Genomic DNA, 23705 nt, shown 5'->3' with positions numbered 1-23705 from the left:
TTGCTTAGCAACACACTGGCGTAAACACAAACGTATCCCAGCTCCAACACCTGATGTTAAATGAGTAAAACCTTACAAACACAGGAAATATCAGCAGGATTAATGGGAGGTGTTTTTAATTACTGGACTGTTTTGTTCACTAGATAAAAAAAACACAACATTCATGGTTTTAATCCGATGCAGATTAGTAGTGTGACATCCTGATCCTTTGTTGGCTGCCATAACAATAATTATGACGTAGCATATTGTGACGTCTGTGCGAGCCGTGCGCTGCCTTCATGTGCTGTTGGAAATACGGCAATTAGAGCGATAATCAAATCAACGTGATAAATACAACAGGAAAAGCTTAAATTCATGCATGTAATTATAACTAGATTAAGGCAGCAGGCCTGTGCCTGATTGTTGTAAAAATATAATTGCCATGGAAGAAGAAAAAGTGACTAACTTTACATCAGGGTTTAGTGCGGAAAATCTGAGATTAGTGACCAAATCACATGCAAACTGGGGTTTTAGAGGAGTCTCACAATGCATCATCTGAGTTCCTGTAGTAATCTGATTAACATAATCTGATTATTTTGTGGGCTTGTAAACAAAGTCATTAGTTTAGCATTCTGTTGTCACAAAATTAGTTTTGAAATTGATTTTTCAATCAGGCTGAATATTTTTAATAAGAAACATTAAAAATGAACTGTCAGTTGAAGAATGAAATGAAATAGGGAACAGGCCACTTTAACTTGGACAACCTGGATGAGAAGTCCTAGAAGTGCTCTTATTCATGGAAAGTTTCAACATCTGTTTCACTAGAACTGAGCAAACAGTTATCGGTTGCTTATGACTGTTGAAAGCTCCGGTACAAGCGAGGAAGTGGACCTTGAACTGAGATTGTTTTGCCAACCCAGAGTAACTTAAAATTAAAGTCCCCTTCAACTCAACAAAAAGTAGATGTGCAGACTCTGACACTCGACTGATACACGTAGTTACTAAATGGTTAGATTAAGACATGTATGTGTAAGCATAACTGTGCAACATAACAAAAAGAATGGAAACCAACGAACACAATGAAGAAACATGAAATCTTCAGTGCACATATACTGAGAATAGAATTTTCAGTTCAGTAGATATTTTGTGTCCAGGAGTCAAACTCTTGAAATTAAAAATGTACTTGAATATTCATTGAATCTGGCTTTTACATTGAGGGAAAGTATATAATTTAGGGTTATTCGTCGTGTTATTTGTGGAAAAAAATTAAAAACCGGTTAATTTTATATATAATCATGCCAGGAGGGGATATTAATAAATAAAAATAAAAACGAATAAAGCTGGATATTTTGTTAGTTTTTCCGCCCAAGCGTCATTGAGAGCACGGCATTTGGGAGCTGCACTGAAGGCATCATTTCCTGGGAAAGTGGGAGGCGAATGTTGTCAACGTGACTGTCATCAAGTAACGTTACAGGGGCAGAGAACAGCAGAGCCGTCGGTGCTCCGCTCGTCTGTATCGTCGGGACTTGGAAAGTGGCCGGGCGGGGGAGACAGGCAGCCAAGCTTGAGATTCAGGGAAGATGGGAATAAGTCGTTGTCTCCGAATATCTCCTTTGTGAGCCTTCAGAGCCCTGGTGTAACGTTCAGGACAACTTGCCGTACATTGTGTTTTGTACATTTTCCGTTGTGGAACCCAGCAGCGCTAGCTAGCTTAGCAGCCAACCGCTGGTAGTGTCAGACACACAGGTACGGGAGAGGAGAGGAGGGGTTGGTGACAAAGGAAGGTGGCGAGGTAACGATGAACCGCTTTCGAAAGTGGCTGTATAAGCCCAAGGTAAGTTATCTTGGATTCACACACCGTGTCAGCTCTGCAGTCAGTCATTTTTTATGCATAGCTTTGGAGATAGCTAGCAAAACAGCCGATCAGTGTTGGCTCGCTAGCCTGATCACTTCACACACACTGCCACACATCTGCTAACGTTAGCCCGTGCTGATGTTACACTGTATATTAATCAGCAGCTACCCCCTTTGTTGTTGTTGATGCTTTTGTTTTCATGCGCTAGTCTGGACTAACAGTGTTACAGCTTGTCAATATACACTGGTTTATGCTGACTGACTGCTGCCTCCAGCTGACATTGTCATTCATTTTATGTATTGTTGGTTATTAATTTATTACGGTATTATAGTTACACGTACTCATCTTACAAATAGTATGATTATCTATAACAAAAAGAAAAACAACAGCAACGAAATACTAATAATAATACTAATAATAATTTCTTAGTCAAAAGTGTAATAGTGTTTGATATTAAATAAAAAGTTTAATAGGATTTTAGGGTAGCAACTAATGATTGTTTTCATTGTGGATTAATCTGCTGGTTATTTCCCGGCTTAACTGCTAAATTGTTTGCCCTATAAAATGTTTAAAAAATAGAGAAAAATGCTCATCACGGTTTCCTGAAACCCAAGATCACATTGCTTGTTTTGTCTGACTAACAGTCCAAAGTCCACTTTACTATCTCATAAGACAAAGAAAAGCAGCAGAACTTCACAGCTGAGAAGCTTGAACTAGGGAAAAGGTTTTGCATTAAATGATTAAAATGACGAATTCGTTTACAAAATAGTTACCAATGATTTTCTTCTAATTGTTTAATTAATTTTTTTTTTTCAGCTCTGCAGGACTTGAATTGACTTGATTTATTTGTTGATTGTACACATCATCCCAAACTGCAATCGTTTGTTAACTAATGGTTGTTAAAAGCCACCAAAACACATCAAATCAAATGCTGCTCAGCCTCACAATTTGTAGGCAAAATCATCACTTTTGGAGTGAGCCAGTAATGGATGTGCTGCAATTCTTTAAATCAAGCTCACAGTGTGGAAACATGCCTGACACAGCAGAGGAAGTATTGAAGGCTTGGTCGCCTTGTTAAATGAACTGTTTAATATATGTCATCTGCAGCACTTTTTAGGAAGAGTGATTGTGAATATTTCTCCGGAGAGGGAATTCTTATTAACTTGTGGGTTTTCAGGGAGAGCAATCATAAACTACTGTGTGTGTGAAACTTGAAGCATATAAATGTGAGGCTGGTTTTGAATCATGAGGATATACAGTCATTTATTTGTGCTGCATCATCATAATCATCGTCACAAAACAGTCACAGATTTTGTGCTCATGTTGGATTGAGAAACCACTACCTGGTCTGCTTCTAGAGAATTCTGAGGTTTGGATGTTGTAAATTTTAACGTGGGTTTACAGTTTGTATGCACTCATCATTCTGTCTCAATTGCTCATATGCTCTTATCGAAAGTTTGCTATTTACAGGGAAGACTGTTTGAGCAAATCTTCCTTTTAAAGCGCTTTACAAAATGATGCACACCACTTATACTACACAGTATTTTAATGTGGCCTCTTTGGGAGGATGGTTACAAAAAGGTTATTATTATCAACTGAAGAGCATTTACATAAAAACATTAGGAAATTTAGAAAAAAAAAAACAATTGAACTCTCTAAACTTTCTGTGCTTTATTACATATCTTGACTTTTAATGAAGAATGCTGAAGGTGTAAAGTTCTCTGCTGTAGTCCACACACCCACATTCAGAGCAAGGCAGTAACATTTCAGTGTGTTTAATGCATTGTATCTTTTCAGTGTATAGGCATAAGAGCTGCACATAAAAGGCTGACCTTGCATCATAACCGCTGTACATATTGAGTCTCCAAAACAGATTATTTTGTTTTATGGAAATATACTGCAGACACTCTCTTAAACAAGCAGCTGACTGTGGTGCGGCCAGTGTTGTGCTTCTTGGCATAGTAAATAGATTTTTTTTGCTTTACATAAAAGGTTTATCAACATGTATTTCTAATTGGCAGTACACATTGATAGGTCAGTCTTTCTGGTGATGGAAGACAGCTGAGTTGCCATATCAACTATAATTGGAGTCCTTGCAACAATAATGTCAGAGTAGGCTTAGAAGAAATGCCTCTGATTATATATCATCCTCCTGCTCTTTACCACATACACACACCTGCGTCATTCCCCTTTTCTCTGTTCAACCATGTTTGCTGTCACAGCATTTTCACGATACATTGTTGGGGTTAGGCCTAAGTGTTTGGGGTTCACCAGAGTATTGTCACATTCATGAATGACTACTGCCTCTGAAGTGCTGAGCTGTTACATCAGTGCCTTTTCTGCCAAATCACAGCTGCGGTCGGAATTAACAGAATTACACACAAGTCTGTGGGATTTAAACGACCAGTTCTGCCTCAAAGGAGTGAGGAGAAAGAGTGCTAAAAGCCTCGGTAATTATGCCAATCAGTGTGAAAAGACAACAGTAATGAAAGGGTTCAGGTCACTTTATGCTCCTGCTACTGAACAGCAGCTAGGCTAGCCAATCGTTTTGTTTTTGCTCTGAGAGAAAATATTTCTGTGGTAATTAAAGTCAGTGCGCAGCCCGCATATTCTGGCATTTATTGTCGAACACAGCGCAGCATTGTCATTTTGCATCAACACTAAGCTGTTTATTATTGAACTATGTTCTCCTGGAGATAGAAAAGTGTTGAATCAGCATGTTCCCTTGACTGAAGAGGAGCTATTGATATTTCCAGAGCTGCTCTTTACCTCCCCAGATAAGTCCCACTGAGGAGGACCTTCTTTTGCCCCTGCCACACAACCTCTTCCCGGTGTGTTAGAGAGTAGTGTGCGGCTCTGTGCGGGACATAATGTACCTGTCTATCCTGCCTGACTCTGTCATCAAAGTGCAAGAATGGATTGTCCTGGTCTTCTTTAAGGCTTTAGGGGAAAGGTAGTAATATTTAACTCACTGAAAGAACATGAAACAATACACTACTACACGGCGAGATTCTTCACATTCCTTTAAGTCATTAAAACTGGTTTAGCAGGTTTTTGCGTCAATAGTTAATAGTTTTTCCCAAAATATTTACAATTCCTACACTTGTTTTAGGTGTGTTCTGTTTTGACTTCTCATTGACTGTGCATTGTGCAGGGAAGAGTTGTAGATAGATTAAGAGGCTTTGACGAGGGGGAAATCAGGGGAGAAGTATTCATGAAAGACTTGTTTCATTCTCCATCGCTGCAGTCCCAAACAAAGACGAGACCTGGCTCAGGTTTCCGAGCAGCCAAAACGGCCACTGTCTTCTCACCTCTCATTCATCAGCTGCAAACTTGCTGAGTGACTGATGGTGAGTGAGGGAGATGTCAGGAGGCTGAACCTGTATACTTCCTCTGTAGCCCCGTGTTCCTCTCTTGACTGTTGTTCTATCAGGCATTCAGGAGCTGACCTTCAGCTCCACACCACCTCATCTGTCAGTGTGACGGGCTCTCACCAGGCCGGGTGCTCTCACCTGCATCTGCAGGATCCTTCTAATTTGCCTTTCATTTCCGCCTCTCCCTGCCGGACAGTTTAGGGCGTGGGTAGCTGATACTTCCCACACGCCTCCTTATCAAAATGTCAGACATCACTGTGTGTAACAATGTAGGCTGTTAACAAGTGTAAGAACATATGTAATGCTAATACCTGATTACTTTGATAAGGTCATCCAGCATATGAGAGTTCACTTGAGAACTGAGGAAGATGCACATTTTAATTTTGAAAAAATATAACGATACTTACGACAATTAGTGGCAGTTGTTCATTTTGTATAGCACAAATTCAGAGCCATAAATTCTTCCTTTCTCAACTTACTTCCACATGCATGCTTTTAATTTTTGAATGATGACTTTTGTTTATTTTACACCCTTTTCTTTAGTAAAATTAAAGATCCATTTTGTCTCTTTCCTCGTAAAACAACAAAAACAAAATTAAACTACAGGTTAGCAAGATTTTCTCTTAGTAGTCCTTTTTAAATTGGATTGTACATATAGCTTGTATTTCTGTTAGAAAATGGTACATAATGAAATATGCCCAGCACAGTTTCTCATAGACCAAGATGACTGTTTTCTGTCATTCAGTCTACTCTCTTAAAAGACTAATGCAACCAGAAAGATTTAGACAATGAACTTCAACCAGTGAATTTTTGGCATGTAAATTTTAAAATGTAAATTATCTATCGTTAAAATTGATGTTTAGCTAATCATTTCAGCTCTAACTAAAAGTTTAACCTATATATATATATTAAATGGTTTAAGGTCAAATCTCATAAAGTCATCTGTTTTGTGTAATGAAACACATCGAGAATGTAAGTATTTACCATGATCATAAATCAATGTCAGACCACCATGAAAGATGCTTTAGAGATGTTTACACTGTCGGAGGGAAAAGCAGGCATGTTGACAGCTGATGGCTTCGACAAAGCAACGCATTTTTACTTATAATCCACTCGGGCGCTTCTGTTGCCAGCTGTGTGGGTCCTACTTAAAATGCACCAGTTGAGTTTGATTTTGAAAAGAAATGCTCATCTATGAAGAGGTGGTGATGACACATGGTTACAACAGTGGAGATAGCTACATATGTCTCATTACAAACTTACTCAAATGTGTGTGAAAGTGAAGCCAGGGTCATCAGGGTCATGAGGTTTCAAATTAAAAACAAACAAATAAATAAATAAATGAAGTGAAATAATAAAAAAAAAAAAACCATGACAGATGTTAAGCAGCCACCTTGGCTAGTGAAAGTACACATTGCTTGAAATTCACTGGTGATACATGATGAATTTTAAATTAATATCAAGTTGTGATCTCTTGTCTAAAGTTATGTAGTGCTGTAGTTCTTAGTTTATTTATATGTGACAATCATATTTGTATCATATGATGGATTTTGTGAAATAAGTGAAATTTAATTTGTGCAGATGACCTGCAGACCAGAGCTGAAACAGTGAGTCAACAACAACAGTGAAAATCTGATAGTGTCTGATAGTTTAATCAACCACAAATACCAAATACTCCCCTGTTTGACCTTCTTAAATGAGAAGATCTGGTGTTTTTATCTGTTTTATGTAATTTTAAATATAATGTTATATTTTGAACTGTTGTTCAGATAAAATAAGTAATTAAAGACATCACCTTAGGCTGTGTAAAGTCATGGTGGACATTTTTCACAATTTTCTGACATTTTACTGATCTGAACTATTAATCTAGAAAATAATAATAATGAGCCTTACTCCTCTATAAGTTGATGCCCATTAACTCAAGTTGTTATTGTCAGTCTTTTGGTCCTGTGACCCAAGACCTAAACCGGAAGTCTAAAATGATAGATTTTTATTAGAACACCACTCTTTTCATCGGAAATACTTTGTCACAGCTCTCAATCACTGGTGAATCATTCCCGGTCATTTCCCTAGTAGTGATTGTTTCACTTTGCAGATGACGACTCGCCCTGCTGTTGTAGGAACTGTTGTTGTTTACGTCATCTTCTTGTTTGTCCTTCATTTGTCATTTATCACTGCCCTGGTTTGTTTGTGAATATTGCTAACATGCAAGCAGGAGGACTGAGAGAAGGCGAAGCAATTAGGGGTTTGTCTTTGCAGAGAGGATTGGCACAGAGTAGAAGGAAGAGCAAACTGCTGAGCAGTGGCCAGTGAGGCTTCATATTTAGCCCCGTTTCTGGAGTTCTTTGTGGATGTCCCTTTCTGCTTACCCACCAGCCATGCGGTAATTGATTTGGTGTCAGCTGCCTGGATTTAGAGAGCTGACCCTAGTGCAGATCGACACAGGCCAGGCCATTGAATGCCTGTTTTAATTCATTGCAGGACTGGGGAATCAGGGGCCGTCCTAGGTGTGAGAAAGAGATGATTGAAGGAATGTAGAGGTGGAGGAAGAGTGAGTTCTAAAGGTTCCACAGAGAATAAACGAGTCCTGATATCGCCTGAGAGGCTCCGCTCATTTTCTGCACCTCGTTTCTTATTGCTAATAATTGGTACCCTCTCTGATCAACGGCCTTTTCAAATTCCTCTCTTCATTGTCGCTGATGATAAACATAAAGCATGCACTCAAGGTGCCCTTTGTCTATACTGTGAGTCTGACTGTTCTAGGAAGAGCCAGCAAATGAAATGCCACCCTCCTGCTCTGGGCTCTGTCTTACCAGCAGGGGAGAATGGCAGGGAACGCAGGAGAGGAGGAGAACAGTGGGCCTGTATTTTTGGGATTAGATTCTGGCCTTGGTTACAGTTGGCAAGACATAAAATGAGAGGATGTCGGTCCATAGCAGCTCTAGTGTTTCTTCTAACTGAATTCTAGGGCTGAGATGATTAGTAATCCAAAAGACTGGACTGAATTTTTTCATAAACACCCATATTTTATCTAGTTTTTTTTAAACAGAAAGCAGTGTAGTTATTTAGTCAGTATTAGAATCTGTTTATGCTCTCATCCTGTAGCTGTCATGTGCTGCAGGGGAATGACCAAAGTAACGTCAGTAATGATTTGCTTGAGGGTGGGAGACATTTTGAAAATGTCTCACAAATTGGTATTGTTTTACTGAGAATGAAAGGACTGGGTACACTGGTTACTTTGTGTTGGTGGATTTGAGTGTGACACAGCATTTTCTTAGTTTGCCTAAAGATAATGTGGGATAGACAGTATGAGTGGCAGTATTCTTCTAGCCAAAATAAAGCTGTGTTATGGGTAAAATCTTGTTTGGAGAACAAAGTGCAAAGATACAAACATATTACTACTACTTACTCTGCTACTGCCCTGTTAGGTTTAGATGTTGGTGGTGCAATCTCAGGTGCAGTCCCAGTTGCACAAGCACGTTGACTTGCATGTACTTAATCTCCACAGACAGCAGTCAAAAACGTGGGTTTGCTCAGACACGTACTGTGGCTATCCACGGCTGTCATTGTGTGTAATTTGGGACAGCCTGGGCAGTGCCAGCGCTCAGTCACTGTTTATGACAATGAAAAGTATGTGGACAGAATAAGCCTGACTCTGAGTCATGCACATTCTCAACAGTGATGAGGGGATGTAGGTCAAAATTGCAAGGAGGGATCATAACAATGCATAGATGGTTTTGTTTGAGTTGCATTTGGGTCAGTACAGTTCTTAAATGTTATGCATGGCAGTATATTGATGTGGGCATGTATCTCCACCAATCTTTTCATCTCTTCAGGACACACACATGCTTCATGAAAAAAGTCAAGCTGTTGATTTGTAAATCTAAAATTCACCTTCCCCTCTGTGGCCACAGTTTAGCAGCCAGTTCTGGATTGTATAACCAGATTATTTCTTGCATAAGAACTTCCCTGCAGTTGATGTGTAGAGGGGTGTCCCCACGTGTCACCGCACTACCGTCAGGGGATCGTGGACACGCCTTGTTGCCACCTAAATCCTCTGTGCCCCCCTGTGTTACCTCGGCCAGCCCTGCTAAATCATGTGCCAGGCACATGCACAGGTCATTGCTTAGTCCAAATTCCAGATTAGGGCAGCCCTCAGAAAAGGGACAAGCACACAGATTATGCCATCAGTGCAGATGGGCAGACCACTCTCAGTATATTGAGTCAGTGAAATGAGTTAAGTCTGTAGTCTGCCATGGATCCAGCTCTCAGCTGGTTAGTGCAGGAAAACTCCTCAGCAGTCTGTGATTAGTGCCATTGATTTAACTGCACATTTATCTAACAGAAAATCTCAGAATGCCTTAAAGTGTGACCAGCATGATTTTAAGACAGTTGGAGTTTATGCTTGAAAGGTCACCACCAATTACTCAGTAACTGCAGAAAACAACACAGAGGTGAGAACAGAAACTCCCCGTGCAAGCTGATCATGAAATGAATGACTCAACACAGGTAAACCTGCTTCAGCATAACTCTGCATTCTTCGAAAGATTACACTTTTTATTCTGCCAAACGTAATATAAATAATGGCTGAGGAAGTTTCCTTGTTTGTTACCAGAATGATTGGCTCACTCTTGCTGGGGCTTTTATGCTGAGTCCTGAATAATGAATAAGGTGATGAACTGTATCCGGCTGCTTTTTTTTTTTTTTTGCCAGTCTGCCAACTAACTGGATGAAACAGAGTGAACTGGTTTACCCCCCCTACAATATTTGCCTCTGATCCTTGGAAGGCAGCCAGAAAGCAGCAAATTGAGCCTGGAATAGAGTATGGAGGGCAGAGGCAAGGTTTCTCATAAGTCCCTTAAGTGGGCTCAGTGTGCATGCACTGATGCTGTGGACGTTCATGAAGCATTAGCCTGACAGCCTCCATCATCTGCACAGTCTGAATGAAAATGAGGGCCAGAATCAGCAGCTCAAGCAGGATGAGAAGACGGAAATGTTGATCGCACAGCGGCAGGCAACTCTCGGTAACACGTTTCAATGAGAGTTGCACTGTCATCGCCGCTAATTGATTTAATGTTAAACAAAAAGGGACAGAAGTTTCACTGACTCATTGTGAAATTATGTGATTGAGGGGGGCTTATAGTAATTGTCACTCTGTATGAAGTTATGGGGAGATTAATAGTCTGAAATGATGGGTTTCTGACCGCAGTGGATAGAGTCTTTGAGTCATCTCAGAGAGAGGGCACCCAGGACAACTGACAGCAGGAGTAGGACAGGAGAGTGGCACGCCACAGGGGACAAGAGCTGAATCTGCTGAATCATTTCCTCGCTTACGCAAGGTAGAGCTGTCATTGGTGATGATGACACAACTACCAAGTGCAGGAGTCAGATTGTCAGATGTTCACACCACTACTTTGCTAAAACTGTTTTATTACCCTGATAAAGAGGAATTGTTCTCAGCTCCTTAATTTGATTGTTAGGTTTGTTTCTTTTTTTTGTTACTTTTGTTTGTTATTGCTTTGTTTTTGTTTTTATTTTTAACCATCTATGCTTTTGCCATTGATTCAAAGCCAAGACTACTTTGTGCCAACCCATGTTATGTAAGCAGATAGCAGATAACAGATATTTTTTCAGCTATTCAGAGCAGAGTCTAACATCATCATTGACTCATGGGCCTTGTAACCAGGTAAATATTAGCAGTGGAGGCTTCACATCTGAATCTCAGACGAAAGAATAGTCTTCAGTTTATGACTTTGAAGGGCCTCATCTCACTGCTGCCTTTATACCAGCATTGTTTACCAGAGGTGTTAACTGTGCTGAGTTTGATTAGATGTAGCAAGTAGCACTTGACTTTTACCATGACCCAGGATTTGGTTGCACCAACTGTAACTGAAAACAAGTCAAGACATTAGTAATGTAATGTAATGTTTTTTTTTTTACTAATATTTGATAAGTAATTATTTCACGGTACACCAGTAGACAAAGCAACTCAAGCATTGTTGCCTATCTAAAAGAAAATCAGCATGTCTTGAACATTGCCTGTCTTTGACTTTTCCCCCATGATGCAGCACTGCAGGAATGTTCCCTCTTGAGTGAGGAATGCAGCAGGAGGAGGCTATAGGATGCCGTCTGTCTCAAATGCTTCTTTTCTTCCTCTGTCAGCGTTGGCCTATAAGCTTCAGAAATCTCAAAATGAATGCCATCGCTTTCTGGGCTGTGCTGTGTCCCGTCAAGAAAAAGGTCTTTCACTGTCTCCCACTCCTGCTTCCTGTTTGGTCATCTTGACATTTGTATCATAGACTCGCTGATTGTTGTCCTGTTGTCCAGTCATATCTGCCTCCTGACTGGTGATGTCATTGCTTTTCTCATTGTTCTGAGATTTTGGATGAAGAATTTGGATGTAAAGGCAAATACCTCGTTTTGTGGTGTGTTTGTTTGCTTCCTTGTGTATGATTAAGATTTCCTTTTGTATTCATTTTCCATTAGCCTACGCATTCAAAGAAACCCACTTAAATGTGTTTCCATTATTGTAATGCCAAATGCATTTGCGAGTATTACTATTTGCTTATATTATTTGTCTTGCTATAATATCATGGCTTTCTATTGCCATTCTTCACAGATGATTTATATATAGAGCATGTATGTGACCTTGTTAAGAAAGAACACTTGAGAAGACTGTGAAACACTTGCTATATTCGCCTGCTGTTAATACAGACTCAATGTTGCCTGTTTCAGTTTGGATTAGATGCATTTTGTGTGTCGCTTTCCCAACTTTCTCAGTAAGCATAACTTGTCAGAGACATCAAAATTCAACACACATGAACAAAATGTGCAGGAATATTGTTGAGTTTGCTCCGTGGGATTCACGTTGACAAGAGAAAGGCAGCAATGTTGGGTTTTATGTTGGCAAGTATCTGTTCTACTGAAGTGTCCTTCGGTAGAGCAAGAGAAGAAACCGCATCCTGCTCCGCCCCAGTGCTGCTGTTCTGTAACTCAGCCAGCTGTAGCTCTGATTTACCTGTGAGCAGGTGTAAACTCAAGTATCACATTTAAAGCACTAAACCAGAGGTTAACCAAATAATCAGTTATCCTTCTTGTAACTGTATTATCACCCAACATTATATTTCTTATAACGTCTCTCACTGTGACATATTTTGTCTTCCAAATAACCTTAAAGATGTTCAGAGTACTTTTTGCCCCCTCACAGAAATGATGCGACAAGTATCCCAGCTGTAGGTTATATCTCTGTGTTTTCTCCTCGCAGTTTGTTTCATTATTAATGAGAGAGAGGGTGAGGGAACAGCACCGTGTATCATATTCAGAGAAAGATGGCAAGGGCCCAGGGGGAGAGCATCACGCAACAGGAAGCACTGCAAACTTAAGGGAAAAGGTCCTGTGAGAGGTTTTCGGTAAATACCAGTATCCAGTTTAACTTTGCGAAAAGCACTTCCAGACAGTCGATGCACGGCAGCTAAATGAGTCTGTTTACCAGCGTAGCTCCCCCTTCTTCCAGTCTGCACAGTCATGCTGTCCTTTAAAGCTCCTGTACTGTCATTGGGTCCTTGTGGTTTGTGATGATGCACGTCAGCATGCGGTCGCCATTTTCAAAACCATTAACCTTTCGTTCAGCGTGAGCCCTCCCCAGGATGTGTGTGCACTCGCAGTGTTTGTTGGTGTCTTGATTAAAAAAAATCAGTGTCTTGGTTGTCCTGTAAAGTTTGCATTGCCATTACCTGATTATTTTGGTCGGGCGTATGCAATGCAGATGATGAATTGTTGTGTTTGCATTTTTCATGCCTTAGTATCTCTTCCCTACCCTGTGTGTTGTGGCTGGTTCATGTGCTTCACTCAGCAGTGGAGTGATTTGCTGCGCTGTGCTGTTCCCCCCACACTGAGGGGAGCATGGTGGGAGATAATGACACAAATCCTCTACCAGGGCCCGGCTCTCTAATTACACCTACTCTTCTGGGGAGCTTTCACACTATATTAACCTTTGTTAACTCTTCTTGTTAGGATTTATGCCATTTCTTTATCATTTACCTTCCTATACTTGTTGGAAATTTGGATATGCACAAATGTGTATTTGTGTTTACTCGTAAATCACCCAGATACCTCGGCAAATGGGATTCTAGTGTGTTGTTTAGCTGGCCTATACAATGCCCTACTTACCTGATTTTTATTTTTGTCCCTACAGATTGTCAGTATGTTGCCGTATTATGCTGCCTTCATGTTTGTGCTCTATTGCCTTGCCATAACTTCTCTCTATCCCTTTCTCTCACTCAGTTTTATTTGAGATTAGGGTTTATATCACCGAGGCAGAAGATGACTAACGAGAGCTAAATTCACTGCTGGCTCCGTATTATTGGAGTGGATGCAACTGTGTTGACTTAAAGTACTCCACCTGTTCAGTGTAGTGCAGTGTTATTGTAACCAGGAGACTTGCTGAACATAATTCGTAATTCATGTGTTGACTTGCCCAAACCACCAAGCATCAAGCTGTGTTTTCTGGAGAGTGCAGCTGTCCTTGCCCAACACTGTACTTCACTCATGCATAGCTCTAAACTGTGCATATGGTAATTCCCCTTAGCAATACACATGAAAACTAGTGTATGAACACATCGTATTGTAACGTATTGTTACCATATTTCATCAATGCCTAATTGTCTCACCATATGAGATCAGCAAGCAGGTTATGTACACTGGAGAGTTTAATATCCTACCTCTCACAGTTTAGTAAGACATGAGATTTTGTCCCAGTTATCCCTCAAAAACTGTTATCCAAGTTACCCTGGCTTGGCCTGTACTTTGTTTTCTGCTTATGGTCAAACATATTTTTTTTACTTTGATATTTTGTAATTTCCTCTGTAAATATGACATTGTTTCAACATGTAAGATTTTGTCAGATGATTTTAAAAACCTGAATGGTAAAAGACACTTATTTATCTGTAGACAAGACACCCCAATATCATGCTTCAGCTTTTCAGAAAGTCAGTGAATGAGCAAAGCACACATGCGCACAAAACATACAGTATAGAGGGGGTAGATTGTATTCAAACCCAGTAATTAATCATCACAGTCATTTAAATGTATAACCTTTTGCATGTTGTGTTTCTGTGCATTGCTTTGTTGGTATTGTTTCTTATCTTATTAACAGCAATACAAGTACTGAAAATGATCTCCTTGTGTTTCTGTGCAGAGGACGGACCCCCAGCTCCTGGCCCAGTTCTACTACGCTGATGAAGAGCTGAACCAGGTGGCTACTGAGCTGGACAGCCTCGACGGCAGGAAGGACCCTCAGAGATGTACCCTGCTGGTCAACCAGTTCCGATCCTGTCAGGTGAGCGGGGAGAAACCAACACGCTCAAAATCCTCATCTTCATGTGCTTTTCATTTCACTTTCAGCCTGTTTAACTGAGTGTTTATACTTCATTCGCTGATTGTAAATTATACACAAGAATAGCCCTTAAGTGGAGTAAAGTTGGAATCCAGATAAATTAACCCCCTTGGATTTGACTCTGAGCCATGAAACATATGTGTTAATTTTTTGTTTGTTTTTATTCACATAATCACTCATCTTGACCTTGTTTCGCCTGGAAGCTAAAAAAAGACAACACCCTTATCACCCCTTTCCGGATAAAGGCGTGGTGATATGACTATTGCTTTACCGAACACTGCGTGGCCAGGGTTCTTATATCAAGCAGTTTTGTTGATAAGGTGAGATAAGTGGACTTTGTTTGGAAGCAGCAAGTGGATGCACTCCTCTTTACTTTGATAACACAGAGCTGTGTGTCATGTGGGTTATTAGCGGACGATTACAAGAGCATTTTTGTCAGAAAGAAGCATTTTATACCTGCAGCTGTGACTGAAGTAACCGAAGAAGAATTGCTTTATAACTTGTCTCTTTTTTAGTCTATTCAGAAACTGCTGAATGAATCAATCTGAGGATCTTAAGATAGGAAAGTATTGCATGTAGCGATGCAGGTTATTGTTTGGGGTTTTTATGAGGTCAGGGTTGAGAGGAGCTTAGAAGGTGATGCTGCGAATGAATGATGGCTGCCATGCTGCCTCATGCTGAGAGAGCTGGAGGTGGTGGAGGGAGGTCGTCATCAAGCCTCCCCCCACCACCAAGGCACTCAGGGGAGAATCACTTAATAAGGTCATCGCTTGATCCCCGACTGTTCTGTCTCTTTCCCCTCCATCATTCCCTCTACCAATCTGTCACCTTTCTTCTTCTTCAGTATTCTTTAGTGTTTCTTTTCATCATGCGGAGGCTTTTGAGAACGAGCAGCCCTTGTTAGGTTTTTTCCCCTCTGTCCGTACGTCATATCAGTCTCCGATTTCTCATTTCACAGGTCGCAGTGAAAATGTTTCAGCAGCCGACTCTCAGCATTTACATGCTCATTGAAGAGTCTTTTCAGTGGCATGCCTTCGAGGCCTCAAGGATTTTAGAGAATGAATTAAGCGGCATTATACCCCATAGCCCCAAGGCCCCAAGGATAGAAGGCTAGTGCACTCAAGCCAAAATTTTTCACTTGAACCTGCCACTACAGCTATCAGCTCTTATTCAGGGTCCTCTGTGGGGGTTACTGGCATGCTGCTCATATTATGTTGGCACGGCTGTTCTTACAGCGTGGCCTGCTGGAACAGGCAAGTGTGTGTGTGTGTGTGTATGTGTGTGTGTGTATGTGTGTTTGAGATGGACAAAGATTGAGTTAGGTAGCATACACAAGAGACGGAGGAAGAGAAACTGTCAAAGATAGACAGTGAAAAGAGTGAGAGCAAAAAAAGAAGTAAAGCCAGGCTTTTGTCAGAAGTAGGTATCACACCAGAGTCACTACCCCTGGATGTTTGGAAACCAACGGTGGGGAAGGTTATCACTGGTGTCCTATATTGGGAGACACTTACAGACAGTGGGGTGGTACCCAGACCAGACCAAGACACATACACAGCACACAGCCATAAAGGAATCGGTGGTTAAGCTCTCCCTCTCAAAGCTTTTTAATCTTTCTCCTCGGGGCGAGCAGAGAAAGACGCAGTGCTGTGCCTGACAAGATTACAGTGCACAGTGCAGCTGCGGTTGAGTGAAAGGCTCATTGTAAGTCATTGTTATGGCTGTTGTACATGCCAGCGGCACATAAGCTCTTGATTAGCTCTTGCTGTGTGTGACACTGCATTTTCACTGCTGGAATTATGTGCTTTAGTTTAATGTTTTTATTGAGGGAGAATGTAGCTGTGAGGACCATAATTGTCTCATGTACTTGTCAAATTGTTTTCATTCTCTTCCTAATCAATTGTCTCTAAACGCTGCAACACAATGGCCTTCTTGAAAGAGGAGAAACTTAAAGATTATTAACCAACATTAGTTAATCAAAGTAAACAGAGAAAATAGCTTTTCAGGAACAGATTTTCACAAGTGCCCATGTTTATCCCTCCAACTAGTTTGTTCAGTTTTGTTTTCTGACACTCTTGTGCTCATCTGCAGGACAATGTGTTGAACATTATCAATCAGATCATGGATGAATGTATCCCCAACGACCGGGCCAACAGAGACTTCTGTGTCAAGTTCCCCGAGGAGATTCGTCATGACAACTTGGCAGGGCAGCTGTGGTTTGGGGCTGAGGTAGTGTATTCCCTCCAGCATCAGCCTGCAGGAAAACAACTTTTACACCTAGTCCTAAACACATGCATAGAAATGCTATATATATATATATATATATATATATATATATATATATATATATATATATATATATATATATATATATATATTTTTTTTTTTTTTTTTTTTTTTTTACAATTCCTTGGTGTTCCTTGATCATCAAGTGTGCCATTGTAAACAACCATTTTCTCAGTTTAATCTTCTGTACAAGTCTAGAGAATTTATCATGTGTTCCTGTGCAGTGTTTGGCTGCCGGCTCCATCATCATGAACAGGGAGATAGAGAGCATAGCTATGAGACCCCTGGCTAAGGACCTTACTCGCAGCCTGGAGGAGGTACGCAACATCACCAGAGACCAGGCCCTGAGAGACCTCAACTTGTACACAGACCGCATGAAGGACGCATTGCGACATTTCGACAGCCTTTTTGCTGAGTTTGAGCTCAGGTAAATTAAGGACTTGACATTACTGGCAATCGTATCAACAAGATTTCTAGATTTAAAACATTGAACAAAGCTGTGAATGTCATTACATTCCTCCTTCTTCTCTTCCATTGCCAGTTATGTGTCAGCCATGGTGCCTGTGAAGTCTCCCAAAGAATACTACGTACAGCAAGAGGTGATTGTGCTCTTCTGTGAGACTGTGGAGAGGTGAGCACCCAGAGAACATAAACAGATGCTGACGTAATCTGGAAGAGACCAGAATCTAAATAATGTGCGGACGTAATGTTTTTTTTCATCATGTCTTTTCCTGTCTCCGTCGCCTCAGGGCTCTGAAACTGGGCTATCTTACACAGGACATGATCGATGACTATGAACCTGCATTGATGTTTACAATTCCCAGACTAGCCATTGTGTGGTAAGTGTTGCCTGTCCTCTCCATTCTTCCGCCCACTTCTTTGTTTTGTACTCTTTCCCACCCTCTTACAGAATTTTAAACAAATTTTTTTTTAGTGGGCTGGTTGTGTATTCAGAGGGGCCTCTCAACCTACACCGAAAATCAGAGGACATGTCTGAGCTCTTCCGGCCTTTTCGCACTTTATTGAAGAAAATCAGGTATAATCCATGAGTATTAAACATCATAACAAAAAATTTCTCTTTTCCTCTTTCATCATGTTAAAACTATTTTACAATGCTTTTGTAGAGACCTGCTACAGACGCTGACTGAAGAGGAGCTGATGACACTGGAGAGGAATCTGTGTATCTCTCAGGACTGGGAGTTGTCCACAGGCCAGGGGCTGGCTACAAACAGTGTACCAGCACCGGTCCAAGAGAATCACTCATCCTGCATCCCCGCTAATGACACCTCCAGTGGGGAGAGCGAGGGGGAGCAGGAGCACCTGGCTCTGCATGTCTGTTCCAGCCAAGAGGAGGAGCTGGCAGAAGTGAGAAAGGGCTGGGAGGAGGTGGAGACCGAGAAGGGGGAGGAGGAGCAGGAGCAGGGCCTGTTATGTGAGGAGGCAGAGGAGGCTGAGCTGGCCTGCTCCATGCAGTATGATGAGGAGGAACTGGAGCAGCTCAACATGATGGTGTACCTCGTAGGAGACGAGATGTCCACCCTGCTGTCGCCCCCCAGTCAGGGCCAGTCCCCAGCCCACAATCCCAACAGAGGAGAGGCAGGAGGCTCAAGTGGGGCTTCCAGCACTGACGCGTCTCCCCGCAGGCTTCTGGGGGTCCGCGGAAGGACAGGCATCTATGTAGAGGAGGAGGACAGGGTTTTCTTCATGGAGGACTTGGACGCAGCAGGAGACGGCATCACCAGCATCTCAAGAGAGGCCTATAGTTGCATTGCCTCTCCTCCCAAAGCATCGGGCGCTGCTCGTCCTGTGCAGCGCAAACCGGGACCACAGCCAGACTCTGTTAGGAACGGCTGGTACTCTGAGACCCCATCAGAGCAGCCATGCCCACAGCCACGCAGCCAGAACACACTCTGTCATAATGCAAAGCTCCCACCATGCACCACGGCCCCTGGCTCTGAACCTCTGCCTTACACAAATGGGTGGGAGATGGGTTTAGAGGGCCCAGCTTCTGAAACTGCCGAGGTCATCGCCCACCGTATGGGTGGGATGAAGCTGTCTGCCACGGTCATCTTCAACCCTCGCTCCCCGAGCTTGACGGAGCTGGCTGTGGACAAGCTGCTGCTGCCGCGGCCCACTCCCTCTGAGATTGAGCCCTGCAGCCCTCTGGTGGCCACTCACTGCCTGCTTAACTCGTGTGTCTGCTGCGGGAGCTGTGAAGATGGCCACGAGGATGCCATCAGCACAGAGACCACCGGACTCGGTTTAGGGCTCGCCCTGGGACTGGATACACACTCTAAGACCGCAGCTCCCAGCACTGTCATCCAGTCTTCTGCTTGCCGGGCGCCCCTGCGAGGTCACGAGCCTCACAGTAAGGGTGAGCTCGCCCAGGTGACTCCACCATCTTCCCGCAGCTCTGCAGAGCCACTGGAAGGGGATTCAAACTCCCAGCTCTGTGAGAAGTGCCTGGCGGTGGCTCCGGGGCCAGGGCATCATGCTCAGGACTGTAGCTCCATCGGAGGGGATGGATCGTCTCTGTGCAACCACCAGCTGAGGACTGAAAAGAGGCAGCAGGCCAGTGGAGGCCGACAGAGGGATAAGGAGATGGATAAAGACAAGCCAGGAACTAAAGACTTGAAGAGGGACACCAAAGAGGACAGCAGGAGGAGCTCCAGGTGTCCTGTCGTTTCCATTTACATTATTTTTACTGTGTTTTTGATTCATGTTGGATTAATCTGTCACCATGTTTGCTTTGGGGGAAGTATGAGCTCCACGCAGTCTTGCATCAACCTAAATATCTGTTTTATTTCACCATATTTCATCATATATTTTCAATTATTCTGTTGCTTTCATCCATTGTTTCTCATTTACACTTTACCTTATGTTGCCTTAATTAAATACTTATGTTCTTGTTTTTCCACTGTGTTTATGTAGGCACGTTTTATTCTGCATTTCTTTTATTTTTTTTATTTCTCCTTTTTCATTATTTTTTTGCTTGTTTTTAGTTTTCAGAACTCTCCCCTCAGCTCTGTGTCAGGTAGTGACTGTGAGAGTGTGTCGGTCACCACATGTAGTCTGTCAAGCAGTTCATACACTCCCAGGTAACTAGTCACTCATGAACGTGTCATATGTTTGTGAGTGTCTCATCCTGCTTACGCACTGATGGTAACTGAAAACTTGCGATTCCTTGCGTGAGGGATAAAAGGATAGCCTTGTTCATTTCCAGTCTTTATCGAGGTCTTTGTTCAGATTTAGCAATTGATTGAAGTGTCAGTCACTTCTTCCCTTCTGAGCTACACGTGACAGCATTAATTTACTGCCTGGGTGTGACTGTAGATTTAATTAGACATACTCTATGCTGGAGTATTGATTTCTGTGGAAATGCAGTATGTTAAATAATAACAGCAGGTTCCTGGAAATTTGCAATGTGCATAAAAACATTTACTGTCCTCTGACTGTATCCAGTCTCTGGTGCTCATTCTACAGAAGCATGGGTGTAAATTTTAATCAGGTGGTGGGGAAATTTCTAGGGAATGACTGTGTATTTATTTTCTTTTCTGCCACTTAATATTCTGCATTCATCTTTAACCTAAAGATTGAAATTTTTTATTGATGAAAAATAAATTGAATGTATAAATAGAGGATGTACCTTTGGGGAAAGATGTAGTGACAATCCTTCCCTGTCCCTCATCACTCCCTCTAGCCCTGTGAGCAGTCTGACGCCCAGTTCGGGGACATCAGAAGACCTGGACCATCAGGAGATCCAGCTGGCTCTGGAAGACGCAAAGGTGGCCGCCAGGAACAAGATCCGATCACGCTTCCACAGCAGCAGTGACCTCATCCACCGTCTCTTTGTTTGTATATCAGGTAAAAGCTCTTTCTTTCTCTCTTTCTTAGTCGCTTTCCCCTCTGGCTCTTTGTGTCTCTCAAGCTGATATCCATTATGTGTGATGCAGGTGTTGCTGATCAGCTGCAGACCAACTATGCTAGTGACCTTCGCAGCATCCTCAAGACCCTGTTTGAAGTTATGGCGACCAAGTGTGAGGAGGGAGACAATGATAAGCAAAAGAAAGGTGAGGAAGTGTCTTAGATATACAGTATGGCACATTGTCTTTCCCTTATTAATATAAAGCAGACAGAATTCAAAACTTCCTTACTATAAATGGAATATTTATTCAAGTGAACTATGGCAAAGCACAGTGCTTCTTATTGACCCAGATCCTGTTTCATAAAACTACACAAACTTCATTTGCCTGCTTGCTTAAAATAGTAAACCTTCTTGTGAAAAAAAAAAGTTTGACCTCAGTCTAAATTCATGTGAAATTAGTGGTTCAGCCCTGCTTCTGTCAGCTTCCTTCCATCCACGTATTTATCACACTCTTTTTTGAGTGTTGTAGTGCCTCTACAGTGGATTTAGTTTCTGCTTCTGTGGTGTGCAGCAGGTCCAGTTCTGCGTAGCGCTGTGCTGGAGGACTGTGCTCTCTGTCAGGAGACCATTTCTTCATCAGAATTGGCAGCCAAGGCGCGGGAGGGCCAGTTCGAAGGTCAGTAAATCCACAAACAAACCCACTCACAGTTGAAATGTCAGCCCGCCCTTCCTTCTGCAACAGATGCAGTGATGATGGCAGGGATGTGATCTGTGTTGACTGTTTCTTGTTGGCTCTGTGTAGACCCTCCTGACTGGGTCCCCGATGAAGCCTGCAACTCCTGCATTGCTTGCAAGGCTCCCTTCACTGTCATCCGCAGGAAGCATCACTGTAGGAGCTGTGGAAAGGTACGATTGCTCTCTTCCTGTCTGAGGCTGTCCAGGGGGCAGCTGTTGCTGAAACAGATGTCTAATACATTGCACGTCATAATCATACAGGTAGTGACGGATGCATTATATACGGTGTCATTTCAGATCTTCTGCTCTCGCTGCTCCTCCCACTCCGCACCATTACCCCGATATGGCCAGGTGAAGCCCGTCAGAGTGTGCACACACTGCTACATGTTTCACGTCACGCCCTTCTATAGCGACAAGGCCAGCATCTGACCCCAGGTCATCACAGAAAGCACACAGTCCGCCACAACAAGATCATATGCAACAGACAGATCCACGACTGTGTACAACGCAAATGCCACACTGCTCTTGTGAAATTTCAATGGACGTCATCGTTCCTGCTAAGCAAGGCTTCAGAGTAAGACCATTACAGATGACAGAGCAGAGAGACCAGTCATGCAGCCACCGAGTGATGATGAGACCTGTTTATGAGAGACGCTGGTGCCTCAGTGGGAACCACAGGGTTTGTGTTTCTGTGCCCAGCCAACACAAATGGTTCACAAATGCCTGTCTGATTATAGAGGTGCAAAAGAGAAAGGGAATGAACACGCAATAACAGATTTTGAACTGGCATTGTGCAACAGTGTTCTGTAGCAGTTTGCAACACAAAATCAGAACAGGCCACTTTGTTTTTTTTTTGGTTTTGGTTATTTTTCCTGCTTTAATTGTAAATGAAAGGACTTGTGACATATTTTCCTATGCTTTAGCGAGCTTCCTACATTTGTGCCAGAGCTCCCTCGGGACTCGGATTACTCAGAAGAATGTAAGTCATGATCACCATGTAAATAAGGATAATTCTGGTAATAGCTACACTACAATGTCTTCAGTAAACGGTTGCTATATATGGGAACTGGAGAGCGATCATCACCAGGCTACCAGTCCCAGTGAAGCAAAAATGAAAAACAGCTTTTATATTGAGATTCCTTCATGTTTTAATGCCAATGAATGTGTTATTCTGTACCACTTTGAGAAATAGGGTCTAGATTCCAACAAGTCTGACCATTCAGCTCTTGACGGTAATGGGCTGTGCCCAGCGCTTTTACAGTTGCACCGTGGCATGTTTAGTTTTCTCTGGGGACTCCACTGCACACTGAGATGGATAAAAGGGATTCCTTAGTCATCACTAACAGGTCTTGAAGGCCCCCTAGTGGAGAGTTTTCCTCTCCTCACTCAGCGCTCTCATCCCCATGATGTGTACAATTTGTTTCGGACCACAGGCCTTCTCAGGTGCTGGCCTACAGACTACAGGCCAATTATTCCCCCTTTGGTTTTCCCTCCCTCACGCTTGTTATAGTGCAATATTGTGACTACAAAATACAATGGTCCTGCCCACTTTATAGGCAGTCCTTCTCTCTTTAAATTGTAGTTTTAGGCCATTTCTGAAGAGAAAAGCTGTGCCGATTTGTGTTTACACTAAATTATTTCCATCTTTGGCTCTGGTGGTACTGTCAGGCTGGAACAGATACTTAGTTTCCAGATCGACATCATTTGTACCTGACTTCCTTTCTGTTCTTGAATCTGTTTCCACAAACTATCTTCCATGCTCTTAATACATGACAGTTGGTACATCTGAATGGTCTGACCATATGGACCTTTGAGCAGCAACAATATTATATCATATTATGTCCATTCTGCTCTGACTTAAAGCAGTTTCTCAGGCATTACATAATCAGAATCACTCACTACTGTTGGATAAATCTTATTTTCATCAAAGAGCATATAAACTCACTTTGAAAAGGTATGTTTTTTTTTCTTTTATAAAGAATAAAAATAAGGTATGAAGCTATAATTACTTTTATGTGAAAAAAAAACAAAAAAAAGGAATCATGCAGTAATTAAAGGGCAGGATATACTATTATTATTATTTCAGAGCTTGGTCTTATTTTGTAAAATTCCAGTACATTTCCATGATAAGAGCTGTGTAAAATATTCAACAAACAAATAATGTTATATAGTTTTAAATGCAATGTATATTGAAATAAATTACTTTTTCCTGTTTAAAAA

General features: G+C 42.0%; 1 protein-coding gene across 3 annotated transcripts; it reads left to right on the top strand.

Moving 5' to 3' along the window:
* The first annotated feature begins 1466 nt into the window (after positions 1 to 1466).
* Positions 1467 to 23501, top strand: zfyve28 (zinc finger, FYVE domain containing 28). Of its 3 annotated transcripts, none has more exons than XM_041061167.1 (14): positions 1467 to 1813; positions 14405 to 14545; positions 16691 to 16828; positions 17110 to 17312; positions 17427 to 17516; positions 17635 to 17724; positions 17820 to 17921; positions 18010 to 19557; positions 19888 to 19983; positions 20586 to 20749; positions 20839 to 20955; positions 21325 to 21426; positions 21553 to 21656; positions 21783 to 23501. In XM_041061167.1, exons 1-14 carry the CDS (start codon positions 1778 to 1780, stop codon positions 21912 to 21914), a joined length of 3063 nt encoding a protein of 1020 aa, XP_040917101.1. In that variant the 5' UTR covers positions 1467 to 1777; the 3' UTR covers positions 21915 to 23501. The 3 variants fall into 3 exon arrangements, with proteins under 3 accessions (XP_040917101.1, XP_040917100.1, XP_040917102.1); XM_041061166.1 differs by having other exon boundaries at positions 21322 to 21426; XM_041061168.1 differs by lacking the exon at positions 19888 to 19983 and having other exon boundaries at positions 21322 to 21426.
* Positions 23502 to 23705: the final 204 nt, after the last annotated feature.

Source organism: Toxotes jaculatrix, chromosome 17 (assembly GCF_017976425.1).
Source record: "Toxotes jaculatrix isolate fToxJac2 chromosome 17, fToxJac2.pri, whole genome shotgun sequence".
Taxonomy (NCBI): domain Eukaryota; kingdom Metazoa; phylum Chordata; class Actinopteri; family Toxotidae; genus Toxotes; species Toxotes jaculatrix.
This window is presented reverse-complemented; position numbering and strand designations above follow the sequence as displayed.

Coding starts and splice junctions, on each gene's coding strand:
- zfyve28 (XM_041061166.1), top strand. CDS start 1,778: ATGAACCGCTTTCGAAAGTGGCTGTATAAGCCCAAG. Junction 19,984..20,585: donor AGCAGTTCATACACTCCCAG/GTAACTAGTCAC, acceptor CACTCCCTCTAG/CCCTGTGAGCAGTCTGACGC. Junction 20,750..20,838: donor TCTCTTTGTTTGTATATCAG/GTAAAAGCTCTT, acceptor TGTGTGATGCAG/GTGTTGCTGATCAGCTGCAG.